This window comes from Cotesia typhae, unplaced genomic scaffold (assembly GCF_013202065.1).
Source record: "Cotesia typhae breed Kobodo isofemale line unplaced genomic scaffold, CoteBio_Ctyphae contig_36, whole genome shotgun sequence".
NCBI lineage: Eukaryota > Metazoa > Arthropoda > Insecta > Hymenoptera > Braconidae > Cotesia > Cotesia typhae.
In genome coordinates, this window is record NW_027423744.1 from 98,600 (window position 1) to 113,598 (window position 14,999).

The 14,999-nt window shown below is 30.6% G+C and overlaps 2 protein-coding genes across 2 annotated transcripts; both read right to left on the reverse strand.

Moving 5' to 3' along the window:
• Positions 1-2,771: 2,771 nt before the first annotated feature.
• On the reverse strand, positions 2,772-4,055 carry LOC141526772 (uncharacterized). The gene is made up of 2 exons (XM_074241856.1): positions 3,730-4,055; positions 2,772-3,629 (listed from the first exon to the last, which is right to left on the reverse strand). The coding sequence occupies exon 2, from the start codon at positions 3,595-3,597 to the stop codon at positions 3,229-3,231; it is 369 nt and encodes a 122-aa protein (XP_074097957.1). The 5' UTR covers positions 3,598-3,629; positions 3,730-4,055; the 3' UTR covers positions 2,772-3,228.
• Positions 4,056-7,796: 3,741 nt separating this feature from the next.
• On the reverse strand, positions 7,797-11,237 carry LOC141526668 (uncharacterized). Its single transcript, XM_074241738.1, has 3 exons — positions 10,403-11,237; positions 10,165-10,320; positions 7,797-10,084 (listed from the first exon to the last, which is right to left on the reverse strand). The coding sequence occupies exons 1-3, from the start codon at positions 10,443-10,445 to the stop codon at positions 9,753-9,755; spliced, it is 531 nt and encodes a 176-aa protein (XP_074097839.1). The 5' UTR covers positions 10,446-11,237; the 3' UTR covers positions 7,797-9,752.
• Between the last annotated feature and the right edge of the window lie 3,762 nt (positions 11,238-14,999).

Below are 14,999 nucleotides of genomic sequence, written 5' to 3' on the forward strand. Positions count from 1 at the left end.
GATCTGTAGGGTCAACTATTTTACTACTTGTTTATTTCAAAGGTAATCCTCAATTATATCAGATATCGATCAGCGAACACCACACTTTCTGTTATATTATTAAACACCGTCTCATTCAATTCTTAACCGACTAACCTGGTTATGATTTTGAATTACGATCAAATTGCGGCTCGAGAACAAATTAAGTATGAATAGTGCAGTAATTAGTTTGATATTTTATAGCTTATTAAATTGTTTATTAGAATTACTGATTATTTTTATTGACACTTGGTGGACGATTTTAAGAACTTACGGCTATCAGGCCTATAACCTGTTGAATCGTTTTCTCATATCGCTACTGGTTGACAATTTTGAAAGCTTAAAATTTGTAAACTCATACCTCATTTACTAAAAAGTAACAGCTAATAAATTACCAATTAGAATCGTCCGAAAATTCACAATACGTCACGTAGTTTCTTAGAAAGAACATCATGACCAGTACTGACCAGATCTTTACCAATTAATGGTAACCAGTCCACTCGAATCATGGTCATATTTATAACAGCAATTTGTCATACTATTTATAATAAATTATGACAACAATCTTTATCATGACTCTCATCCGACATTCACTTCAATTAATTGTTTTGCTCTCATCGATTGACTTTGAGCTCAAGCTAGGGTTGGCTCTTTATTGACCAAGTAATAATTTTGTTACCACGGAGGGATTTTACAGTGATAAGAATCTCATAACAATAGGTGCTAATTAGCCGCAAAAATGGGTAAGTACTAATTATAATTACCGATACTTTCATTGCTTCTGGTTGAGGGTTTTTCTTCAGCATTAACACCCCTGAATTGTGGAACAGTTAAAGTAAATGGATGCTTTGATTGAAAACCAATTGATATAGTATTATAAAACCCTGCGATGCAGCTTGCAATTGAATCACATCCTACTGTCTTACCAGCGATAGCGCATTGCAATAAAAATAACTACAATGTTCGTTAACGGCAAATATCACTACATCTGCATCGCACCGAAAGAATGGGCCGTACATAAAAAAGAAAACCTTGAACAAATTCTGGTCGACAGCTGCTTAGACCATAGAAAAAATACCACCTGCATCCACGGAGCCAATACCAAAATTTCTTCAGTATCTACCAAACTAGAATACTACAACCTGAAGCTCTGGTTCAAGAGAACTGATGATATATCTGCAAGCCCGAACTCCACATTATATTTTTCGATGTTACTCGACTTGCCTGAATCAAAATGTAAGTGAAATGTTATGTTTTACCAGCGAATCAATTTGCGAGATCACTTTATCTATAGATAACGTATTATATTCACTGAAGCAAGCTACCGACAAGAACTTAACTATAACTTTCTTTTTGTTTGTTTCAGAACCTGGTTAAATACAACAAAATTAACAAAGACTTTATCAAGTGAGAGTCTTGAATTGTCTAGAATTGAAACTAAAATAAAGAGTGCAAATCAAAGCTTCATGTCGTGATGCTAGATTAAACTTAAGATTTCATGTAAGCTTTTTTTTTGAGCCTTTAAAACCCACCCAACCCTTTAACTAAGGAAAGCTTGAAACAAATTGACTGTATGACTTTACTTTATTTATACCATAAAAATAATTAATGCAAAGCTTCATTGTAACATTGTTTCCTATACGTCATACACATATATGCAGATACCCGGAAAAAAATGATTTTGCCTAATCATATATAGTTATATCTAATTATATATAACCGTATGTAGACTTATATATGATTATACCTACTCATACTTGACTAATATAAATCTGTATATAATTATATCTGATTATATACGGGTCCATATACAATTGGATGTGATCAAACTTGGCTAACATAATTACCCTTTTATAGATTATCATGTATTATTAAATCATATATAAGTTAATAATATACAATTATACATAGGTTCATGCATAGTCAGACCTAAGCAAACATTTTTTTGGATATCACTTAAAGTGCAAAATGATGTTTAACATTACGCTTAAATAGTTATAAAATAAAAAATTTATTGCACTTCCTATATGATGTCTTGGTTTGCCCTGCTACTGTTTAATAATAAAATGATTATTGAAATAAATATGTTGTTATAATTAGGTTCAGTGAAATAAGCAAATCAAGAGTATCAAAATTTAATATAAAATTAATTTTTATATTAAATTTCTGATAAATTGAGTGATTTGATACGCTATGTACTTCATAGAATCATCAATACTTGAAAGACGACAGCATAGCAGCCGGGAATTTCAAGACGCACTGGGATCATCAAAGTTAAGCAGCATTGAGCGTGGTTAGTAATTGGATGGGTGACCGCGTCGGAGTTATAGCTGTAAAATCATCGGTAATGATTTTTTTTGGTTACAGGATTAGGTACGACCAAATCAAATATTATATCCCTAAAAATAGCCACATATTTAACTAGGGGTTATGATATATAATTTAATGTTGTTACATGTAGTTATATATGAGTATATAAAATTATATATAACTTATATATGATTATATATAACTCATATATGATTATATATAAGTTATATTATATATAACCATATATAATTAGGCAAAATCTATATATATATATATATATATATATATATATATATATATATATATATATATATATATATATATATATATATATATATATATATATATATATATATATATATATATAGGTTATATATACTATAACCATGCATGCATCTAAAGAAGTTCACACATAAATTATCGCTATCTCATTTTTCGGTGGTAAACAATCAATTAACGCCAATTGAAACGAGTATAAATGACAAATTAGACCAATTATCTAAATATACGATCAATTGACTATGATCGAGACTCCTTGTTAAAAAACCGTTAATCATCTCTTGACAAATTACTGAGATAAGTAAGCTTATTAATAGAATTGAACCAGACCTATCAAATAAATGTCAGCTTGGATATTAACATTGTAAAATGTATTATTTATGATGTGGTCACTTTGTGTTATATTACAGTTGAACTTAACGGCTTTATAATTGCTTTACATTTAGCGACCTAAGGCTCATAATACTTTAGAGTTTATGAAAAACAGTTTTCCCTGAACTTGAGCGGGTTTATTTATTACAAAAAAAATAAAACAAAATTTGGTGGTTAGTTAATATATTAAACGTCTACAGGTTAACATTTATTGAGTCAAAAGTTACATAAATCACGGACGCGCATCTCTTACTTCTTATGGTTACGGATAGCAACGTACTCATTCAAGGTATTGGAAGTATCCCTGACGTGTTTCTCCAACTTTTGTAGAAGCTCCTTCTCTTTATTCGTCTCCTTGCCCTTCAGTCCAGACGTTCCTGGTTGTGGAATTGCGCTTTGATATTTCGAAGAACTCGATGATGATTTCTGCTGCGAGTCTATCGGTACGGAAGAGTCGGAAACGAAGCTACTTCCAGATGACACTGACGACGTCGAATCCGATTTAGACAGCTCGACGTATTGACGTCTCAAAGGGCTTAACTTTTGAAAAACTCTGACCAAGCTAGGCATGTTTTTCTCAGACGTCTTTTTGTACATCGTTTGCTTGCGGTTAGCCATCGCAATTGTTTCCTCAAGCCTCGTATCTGCAACTAAAAACCTTCATTAATATTGACACTTTTGGAATAAGTCGGTCGGGCCGCACACTTACAAGAAAATGGGGTTAGTTTAGCGGATGTCACTTCAACTTACCTAATCAACACTTCAAAGCTCGGCGATTCACTTGTAACAGTACTTTGGCTAAGATAATGATTACGACGAACAACTTTGCTCCAGTACTAACGCTATCGTCTCAACAGCGATGAAGAATGGTGCCTAGTTGCGACGAGTGAACGTTTTTACTCCACTCAATCAGGGTAGTCTACGGTAGTCAATTGAGAATGATCATCTCAAGTGTCCTGGAGATATTTATATGGAAATGTAAATTGGAACGCGTTCAAAGATTATTTGGTACTGCAGTACAAAGCTGCTCTACCGAAATATCTATTCAAAAGTTTCAGATATTGATAGGCTATGTCAGACAAACATCTTTGCTGGGTTCCCCGTTCATGGGAGGAATACCCTTCAGATTTTATGAGTTTAGTTCTTCATAGCGAAGTTGCGTCCTACTATCGACAAACCAACAAAATAGAAGGGACTAGGGTCCGCGTTGATGAAAACGTTGCAGTACTACGTATTTACAAAAACCAAATATGGATGAAAGACGTAAAAGACAGCCTCTCAAGAGACCGAATCGGAGAACTTACATCGGAATCTTCATGCCGTGTATCACAACCTCGGAATCGTGAGTCAAATTCTGTCTAGCTATCATTAGCTACTAAAAGTAAGACTCAGTTTTAGTAATAATTTCTTTGTTTCAGCAAAAATCCCTGCTGTCGGTTTATTTAAGTTCTAGAAGTTCGCACAAAGTCCCATTTGAATTTAGAATTTACATAATTAATTGAAGCTTATATTTACTGTTATTATAATAATGGGTCTTCTTGATATTATAGTCTTTGGAAGTTTTATTTGAGCGATGCTTTGATAAAAGTTAAATAAGATATTACAAACAATTAAGCTGTTTGTTAACTGTCAATCATAAATTAGTAAGTGTAGGTGATTCAAGATGACAATTAGCCTCTGCTAAAGAAAGAGCAGGACAAGAGAACCTTTCCAGATCCTAAAGAATATTCCAACTTTAAGCGTCTTGCAATGATTGTCAAAAACTGTATGAAACACTCATTCTAGCGTTCGAATATTGGATTTCAAGGTTTTACTCAAGTGTTTTTTATTTAAAATCTATGACAGCTGAACGTGCCAAGTAACAATCTCACCCTTTGGAGAAATCAGCGCAAGAGCCATTGATTTATAGGATACATGACTGTCTTAACATGTATGACGTTGTGCAGTACGTCAATGTTTCTTTAATCCTGAAACAATGAAATAATTGTAGATACTGCTATTTGTGTAGAATGTACCATTGCGTACATACGATACCATGCTCAAAATTTCTGACTGGATAAAAATGACCATGATGGACAGAAAGCGCCGCATTTAGTGGAAAACTTTGTAGTAGACACACTTTTTATGAATAAACTATCTAAAATAATGTCTTGTTTTGGTAAACCACCTTAGACGTAACCAAATTTTTATTTAAACAAAAATACACTGAAAAAAAAGTTTAAGTCCTATTGGTATACACTTTTTTAATGAATTGGTATTGCGAATATGATAAAAAAGTTTAAGTATTATCGCAATACTCTGTTTAAGTGAGTGACTTATATTTTCCGTACGATACTATTGCAAGTCTAGAGAGTATAGTAAAAAAAGTTCCCGCGTAAAACTCAGCGCGTATTTCGCTCTTTTTTTCCCCGTGTTTATACCTTTAACCTAAACATCGTTCTCAAGAGCATTAAAAAAAATATTTATATAATTGACATTAAAAATAATAATTTATGGATCCGTGGGTGAAAAATAAATTAACCGAGTGGAATTTGTCATCCTATCATCAAGTGTTTGAAGGTATATAATTTTATAATATTGTAAAATTTAAACACATTGTCAACCGAGGTTAACCTTTATTATAATAAATGTAACATCCTAACATTAATATTTAATCATTATTTCTTAATAAATAAAATAAAAAAAATAATATATGATTTATAATTGTTTATAATTGTACATGATATGATTTACAATCATTTATAATTGTACGATCTAACCATCACTAAAATTATTATTTTAACATTAAAAACTAAAAACTAATTATATTAATATTAATATACCTTGTCCCATATATGTTAATATTCTGTATTTTATATTATAATTATTATTAATTATTTCTTAATTTTTAAATTAATTTAATTTTAAAATAAATGGGTTTATTGTCATTTCCTTAATGTATAGCAATATTTATTTACATAACCTTTCTTTTTTTATTCTGTAAATTTATTACTATAATGATTTGAGTGTATTGCTGATATGAGTTTTGCGGTGGCGCTCAAACTCGGTTTAAGTGTATGACTTAAACGAGTTTCAGTGTAGTGCTTAAAAATATTGCGCTGAGACTCAAACAGTGTTTAAGTATATTCGCAATACCAAGTATTTCAATATCACTGAAATTTATAAGTGTGGGACTCATACTCTATTTTCAGTGTAGTGCTCAATAAATCACAGATAAATTACAACGCAATTGAAACAACGACTAAATTGACAATACTGAACTTTCAATTGATCTCTGGGCATTCTGAAACATTAATCATTGATTTCTATGTGGACATTGTGTGTATGTTACTGCATTCAATTGCTTTGTACTCGTTTCAGTTTTAGGGATGTCTATGGAGTATCTATTGATATAAATTGGCGTACAAACAGGTAAAACTATAATAGGAAAACCTAATTATATCGATGTAGTTAGGACAAACCGTACATTTTTCATTATCACTAAATGCCTAAATAGCAATACTTCAGTTTTTTTTCCTTATTAATTGCCATTTTCCCTCCGAAATAACACAGAACGATAGATCAGTATTAAGTGAGGCCTGCAACGAAACGAATACCATTGACCTGCTCATTTACCGTAATAACACGTGTATTATTTAAACGAAATGGAGCGACTTGCTCGGAGCAAATCCTTCTGCGCTTGCTGTGGAAAAGGCCCGTAAGTACTCACCAATAATTAATTAAATTCGTAGATAAACATCAAACTGTTTCTCTTTGTATTTAGAAGAACTTTCTTAAAAGTAGAGTTTGTAGGGATACAAGACGATAGTCTATTTAAAGTATTCATTGTGCGTCTTACATTGAAAAGCATTAGAGATTCTCACTACATTTGTTCAGGGGTAGATCGCAAATCGAGCCCCTCTGAAGTTATTCTATCCCATTCAAAAACAAACATGTTACCTGCGTTTAGTACTAACGCCGATCACTGCCTGTTACCAATCCATTTCATTTATTCTATTCTAGCCCACCACGGCGGAACCCCGTTAAGCCAGCCCAGTTAGCCCCACGCAACCGAGGTAGCTCTAAATCGCTAGAAAACGTTCCAACATCCACATATCAGGAGAAAAAAAGTCAGTCACGAAGAAAGAGCATTTAGAAATATGTTATTTACGCATTACATAATATATTGAAAATAAATATGGAGTTTTAAGTCGATTTTTTCCTTGTTCAATCTACGAATTTGCTACCCGGGAAAAAATGAATTTGCCTAACCATATATATTTATATGTGATTATATATAAATTTTTATATAAAATATATGTAATCATATATGGACTAATGTATTATATGTATGTTTTATATAAGTCTATATGATTAGATCTAATTAGATCTGAGTTATCTAGAGCTATATATGATTTTATATAAATCTATATATAATTAGATCTGATCAGATCTAATTTATATAGGACCATATATATATATATATATATATATATATATATATATATATATATATATATATATATATATATATATATATATATATATATATATATATATATAATCAAACGTAAAGCTATGTACATAATTATATCTAATCAAACGTAAATTATAAATTTATCAATGATTATTGATTTTATGTTCTTTAGTAATTTTAAGATAAGTATAAGATCTGAATTTTTTTATTAATAATTGCAGATAAAGAGCTAAGTTTTATTTTATTTTATATTTCATTACTATTATTTATAAAACAATACTAAATTAATAATACATTTGCTTATATATATTGAAGTAATACATTTATAATAGATTATGTATAATATTTCCTAAATTTTACATGATATATTTATTAGTATTTTAATAGAGTATACTTTGTTGAATTAAATCTGATTATATTCCCGAAGAAAATGATTTTGCCTAATCATATATAGTTATATCTAATTAATAATTAGTAATTATATATAACCATATGTAGACTTATATATGATTATACCTACTCATACTTGACTAATATGAATCTGTATGTAATCAGATCTGATTATATACGGGTCCATATATAATTAGATGTGATCAAACTTGGCTAACATAATTACCCTTTTATAGATTATCATGTATTATTAAATTATATATAAGTTAATATATAATTATATATAGGTTCATGCATAGTCAGACCTAAGCAAACATTTTTTTGGATATCACTTAAAGTGCAAAATGATGTTTTACAATACGCTTAAATAGTTATAAAATGAAAAATTTATTGCACTTCCTATAGGATGTCTTGGTTTGCCCTGCTACTGTTTAATAATAAAATGATTATTGGAATAAATATGTTGTTATAATTAGGTTCAGTGAAATAAGCGAATCAAGAGTATCAAAATTTAATATAAAATTAATTTTTATATTATATTTCTGATAAATTGATTTGATACGTTACGTACTTCATAGAATCATCAATACTTAAAAGACGACAGCATAGCAGCCGGGAATTTCAAGACGCACTGGGGTCATCAAAGTTAAGCAGCATTGCGTGTGGTTAGTAATTGGATGGGTGACCGCATCGGAGTTATAACTGCAAAATCATATGTGATGATTTTTTTTTTTGGTTACAGGATTAGGTACGCCGAAATCAAATATTATATCCCTAAAAATAACCACATATTTAATTAGGGGTAATGATATATAATTTAATGTTGTTACATGTAGTTATATATGAATACATAAAATTATATATAACTTATATATGATTATATATAACTCATATATGATTATATATAACTTGTATATGATTATATATAATTAGACCTGGCCAATTTTCAGGTCTAATTATATATAAGTTATATTATATATAACCATATATAATTAGGCAAAATCATTTTTTCCCGGGTACCAGATTTTTGGATTTTGAGGAGAAGATTTGTCAGTTAAAGGAAACAAAACAAAGAATCTCAACGGTTTATTTCTTTTTAATTGAGCCTGTTGATAATTTCGTAGCTACGTTCAGTAGTAAATAAATAGCGTTCGAAGATTGCAGAAGGTATAGTTTTTATACTTGTTCCCGTCAATGAATGATGTGAGCTTTGCAAAGTTGTCCTTATATATTGACCAAGAAAGCGATAAGACGTCGCCGCCCTTCCTGAGACTTAAATTTATCCTGCTTAATGAATAAACATTGAATTTAAATGGGATGAACACGTTCAAGTTTCGCAGAATCGGAAAAAGGAAGAAACCACAGAGACCATACAATACGCAAGCGCTCGAAGTACAACAATTTTATAGCAAACTTTTTTAAGCTTGAATATTTTTGCGGCGGCTCGACGGAAAAAATGCTGCACATTATGTGCATAGAAAAAATCACTAAAAATCCTAAGTCTGCACAGCTGGCACGAATATTAACTCGTGTTTGAGCAAGACTCTTGTTAAAGGGTCTTGTGCAAATCCTTGTGCCTTGCACAGGATCGTAGATAGAATTTGACGTCAGCAACTATCGAACTGTATAACAATCTTGCGCTGGATTTATAAATGATCGTTATATGGGTTGAATGTGAAGAAATCAAACAAAATAATATATTTTGTATATTTTTATTTAAAGCTGAAAAATATCTTTTTTTTTTTTTTTTAATGCCATAAGTGATTACAAGAGATGGTAAACTTTTGAGGTTGGAACTCGTTTTATTTTTTTGGACTGAGCACAAAATAATACACTTAAATATTAAAAATATTCATTGGTGTACGTCGGACTCGAACCCGGTCAAACGCTTTGGTAAGCAAAGGTCGATTCCGATCGGCTACTTATCTTATTTGAAACTATCAGAGTACGTGCACGTAACGTTTTCATAAATAGTGGGCAGAAAGCGCACTTTTTTCACAAGTTTTTCATCTCTAACGTTATTTTTTGAGGGCAAGTGTACACTATTGGAATAGAAATCAAGTACTTGTTCTTCAGTTCCTGAAAATTGGTGCCGTTCACTTGCTCGATCAGCTTGCTGTACTCGTTGAAGTTCTGGATACTTTGGTTCACTTGGCAAACACCTTTCCCGAACTTGAAACACGTGGTTGGTATTGTTCCTATTCTCAGATAGCTGTTCTGGTAAGTCAGCGTACAGCAGGGAATACTCGAGTTCAGGCACTAAAATATAAAACAATATATTGCACATACTTTCGATGATTAAATATCTTAAATAAATTTTAGACAGTAAATTTACTCACTGGGTTTCCTAACGGTAGGCAAATTGACGGTTTTTTTAGCTTGATGAATGCTGAGGGACTTTTTACGGTAAATTGTGACATTCCTGGCACAATGGCAGCCATGATGATTGGAATCAGGACAACGTGGATAACGGCAACCATCTTCCAGAGGTTCATCTGTGGAAAGTAATGAAATATAGCACCAATATTTTTTTTTTTTAATCCCACGATACAAGGTAGATAAAATTCGTCAACTTACTTCCGATAGAAAAGCAAGAATCTAACAACAAATGTCGCAACATTTACTTCGATAACTCAAAACGAAGTGACGTCCCAACAACTGTCGCCGCTATTTATATAGCAGGGACTGCAGAAGAAGAACTACTGCGCAGTTATTTTTTGCTCAAATTTTGAATAATTTTATACATAGATCTTTGATAAACAAACACATAAAAGTCATTAAGTCAATTAGTTTTCCAGTACGATGAGTATTCATTAGTGCATTAATGAATAATATTCGATCAAAATTTTCATGTGGGTTGTCCGGATTTATGATAGACAGTAATCGCTTGGATAATTTTGCTTTTTTTATTGTTTGTAGAAGCTGTGAACAATTAATAAATATTATCTTAATCTTTTAACGCTGAAATGACGCAAAGTGACCCGGGTGGCACTGGAGTAGGGAGCGTGTAGAGTAAATGTAGAAGGGGGCGTTTCACTAAGACTGCTCTTAAGTTCGATTGTTGCTAGCGTAAAATGTTACTAGTAATGCGTTGGAATTAGAGCAGATTCGACTGACTCATTCAAAAGTTATAAGAAGTTTAAAAACGGCCAATTTTACAATTCGTAAAGTTTATAATCGGCTAATTTTACAAGTTTCTGCAGTAAGAATTGGCTAAATTCACGTACCTACAGATTTTTGTTTTTCGCTATATTTAAATGACTAAATTTATAATTGGTGAAATTAAAATTTTGCTAATTTCATTAATATCATTTTTTATTTGCGACAAATTTTACAAATGACATTATCAACTGATTTCCAAATTTAGAGTTAATAAACATTCTATTTTACAAACGGCTATTTTCGGGTAATATTAAAAACATGTTTAAATTAATGATCACGATTGTATGTTCGTTTTTAAGGTTATATATAATTATATAAGACCATATACAATTATATATAATTTATATATAACTATATGTCTTTACATATGTTTGTTTTTAAGGTTATATATATATATATATATAATTGCATATAATTTTTATATAACTATTCGTCATTACATACGCTCGTTTTTAAGATTATATATAACTTATGTATAACTATATATAATTACTTATAATTCATATATAACTATATGTCATTACATGTGTTCGTTTTTAATATTTGCTCGAGCATAAATATTCAAGTTCTCATCAAGAAAACTTTCAATTATAATCAAAAAGCGATCATTTTCGTAGGCTTCATAATTAATTGGATTTCCCAACCACAAATAAATTTGTAACTCTCGAGCTTGTTCATTTTGATTAGTTTCTCCTATTTTACATTTAAGCATTTGTACACCTTGAATAATTTTTAAGTTATTAACTTCAAGACTTTCATGTATATTAATTTAGAGGATTTATTAAAATTTAACCAATTAATTAATTGTCTTCGAATAAATTAATTTATTAATAGTCAATGAATCTTTCTATCAGTGTATATTGATAATTAATAATTTAAAAACAAAATAAAAAATTTTGTTTATTACCCATCGATCATGCATACGATTTGCATTACTTGTAGTTGTTAAAAACTCTGTAAACACACTCTAGAAATATGCTGGAATCAGTCTGATTACAGAATGTTTCCAACGCGATTCCATAGTGTTTCCAAAATGAATCAAAGCTTGCGAGGGTTCCTGCTACGATTAAGTTTCCATTTTATTCATCAATTCATACCGAGTGTCCTTTTAGAATCCTTTGAGAATTTCAAGCTGAGTTCGTTCCGTAAAAGTCTTGAAGCTACGACTGCCTATAAGCAAAAATTTTTTTTTGTTGTAGTTTTTAGTTTCAAAGTATTTACAGTCAGTAAGCTGAATTTTTTAGTTATTATGAGACCATGGACATGCAACATCACTCAAAAACTCGCACCAAACTCTACCTGACTTCGATAACATGAAGTAAGGCAGTTCAAATTAGTGGAACCATTGAAAAGGATTCTAATTGGCGATTATATAAATTCTAAATTGGAGATATACGCAATCATACATTCGTATATAGAAAATAATTACGTGTTTACAGAGTAAAATTATCAGATATGAAGCTTTTTTGTCAATTTCAATTTATGATAGTATTTGAAGGATTAAATAAGAGAAATTTATATGAATTACAATTTATATTGGGTTGTAATTTTATACGATGATGATTATGTTTGTGAAAATATTATTTTCACTGAAGCAATGATTAATTATTACTGTCGATTATTATTTATTTATCTCGTAATTTACAAGCTTTTAAAATACCAATTTTATGTTTATACTCTTAGAATTAAATTGAAATAAATATAGGCGTAAAAAAGTCCATAAACATATATTCAACAAGAAAATTTTTTCATTGTTTTGTTGAACTTAGCAAATTTGAACGAAGCTAAACCTATACAACAATATTGTAAAAGGCTTGCTCAAGACTGCACTAAAGTTCGATAGTTGCTGGCGTAAGATTCTACCTGTGGGTCTTGCTGCAAGTTTCTGGTGCAAGAGATACGTCAGAAACCAACACAGTATTGAACTATGAAAAAATTTCTATGAACGTAATTCTACACTGTGTGCCAAAATTCAATTTCCGTGAGAAACCCTTTAAAATTGGAATTTTGAGTTCTGCTTTTAGCAGGAACTGTATTAGGGCATTTCCTGAGATATTGTGGATTGAGAAAATTCAATTGATTTTCACAGAATTTTGAACAGGAGCTTTGTTTGGGCATTCCACTAAAATTTATGGATTCGGGTGCCTAAAGCCCCTGTTAAAAATTCTTCAGCTCGACAGAGCTCAGCTCGACAGAGTCAGAAAATGACTAAATTTTTTAAAAGTTGCGCCATGAGGACGGCTGCAATAGTTAGATTTTTATGAAATCTACTAAAAATATAGCTTCTACAATAAATTACTATAAAATTCTATTAAACCATCTAAACATTCGAGAAAAAAATATCAATCACAAAATTGTTCTTTAAAAAAAAATAATGTCATAATAGCAACATATCATATTCATATTTATATTTATATATACTCCTCCCTTTCATAACTAATAAAACAACGATTTTTTTAAAATAATCATTTGATTTTTATATTTGTACAAGTGAAGACAATAATAAAATTTATTATCACAATTAACACACTAAAATAATGAATTTTTTGCAATAATATTATTTCCAGATTTTTTTTAAATATTTTATTTTCATTAGAAGGAGCTTTAAGGGAGGTATATATATAAATATAAAAATATATATTCAGTGGGTCGACCTCGATACGCTAGATGACACAGCATATTTTAATAGTTAACTATCTGACAATTGTCTTAATTAATTATTAAAATCACATTGACACTGCATATATAAATATTATCTATTAATGATGAATCATTCGAGCTACTTAAAATTATATTTTTTTTAACTGCTTTATAATTCGTAATCACTGACATTTGATGAAGCTTTGTTATTAAGAAATTAATACAAGTTCTATTGAGTTATATAACTTATATTAAGCTTAATATATCAGACATAATAAATATACCATCAAGTAATGATAAATCAATCTGGTGAATTACAAATAAACGAAAAGTCCTTGTTACTTTTTAAATAATTTATTTTTTATTTAATACACTTATTTAACCACAGTATTTAAAAAATAAGATTAAAAATAAACGTTGGAATCTCGATTTTTAGGCTACAATAGTACATATCTAAATACTTAAGGCATGCAATATACAAGATCTATAAATTGAGTTTTTGCAGTAGAATCTTCGTCCGTTATTACGTTAAGTCAGCTGCATTGCGCGTTAGGGTACAATAATCTCATATCCATGAGAGTAGTTAAATTAATTTGCCACGGAGGACGTTAAAAGTCATTTGAAGTTGCGATGCACGACGTATGCTCAAGACGTTGATCACAGACTACTAGATTTACAGGTTAGAACTCTACTTAACCTACTACATATAAAAAATATCAACTACGGCATATAAAAGCTTCTATGTCTACATTTACAAGCTACGTTAATCCTAATCTTCTTTGGAATTATCCGCTATATTTTCAAGAATCATTTAATGCGCATAAGACACCAACGATTCGTTACTCTACTGATGACTACGCTAAATATGTATGAAACAATTTCTTACAAGGCTTCCAAAAAACTGCTCTAAAGTTCGATAGTTGCTAGCGCCAAATTCTACTAAGGGTGTTGCTTTAGATGCTTGTGACACGTGTTCCATGGATAACCTGGAGATAACTTAATTCATCCGCAGAATGTAGCTTAAACACGATGTCTTTTTCTACATCTCAAAGAGTACAACTTGTTTCGCATAGAATTTATCATACCCCTGCGGTCTTCAGTACACCATCCTCTCTTCTCTCCATATGTCTCCACGTATTTTATTAAAACATCTCTTGCATCTTTTTCTAATCCGGGTCTGACTTCTGTCTTGGAACCACCATAAAAAGTGGTTCTTGCGCCAGTAAGCGAACAGACTTTAAGAGCGCTTTGTGAAAAAACTTCCACCATCAACATCCGCGCTAATGACTTGCAATCTGTTGCAAATTCATTGCAATATTTGAGACTTAATGTGTTGACGTAGATACCACTATAGCGTAAGAGTTCTGTCAGT

Coding starts and splice junctions, on each gene's coding strand:
- LOC141526772 (XM_074241856.1), bottom strand. CDS start 3,597: ATGGCTAACCGCAAGCAAACGATGTACAAAAAGACGTCTGAGAAAAAC.
- LOC141526668 (XM_074241738.1), bottom strand. CDS start 10,445: ATGTTGCGACATTTGTTGTTAGATTCTTGCTTTTCTATCGGAA. Junction 10,321..10,402: donor TTCTTGCTTTTCTATCGGAA/GTAAGTTGACGA, acceptor TACTTTCCACAG/ATGAACCTCTGGAAGATGGT. Junction 10,085..10,164: donor GCCTACCGTTAGGAAACCCA/GTGAGTAAATTT, acceptor TTTATATTTTAG/TGCCTGAACTCGAGTATTCC.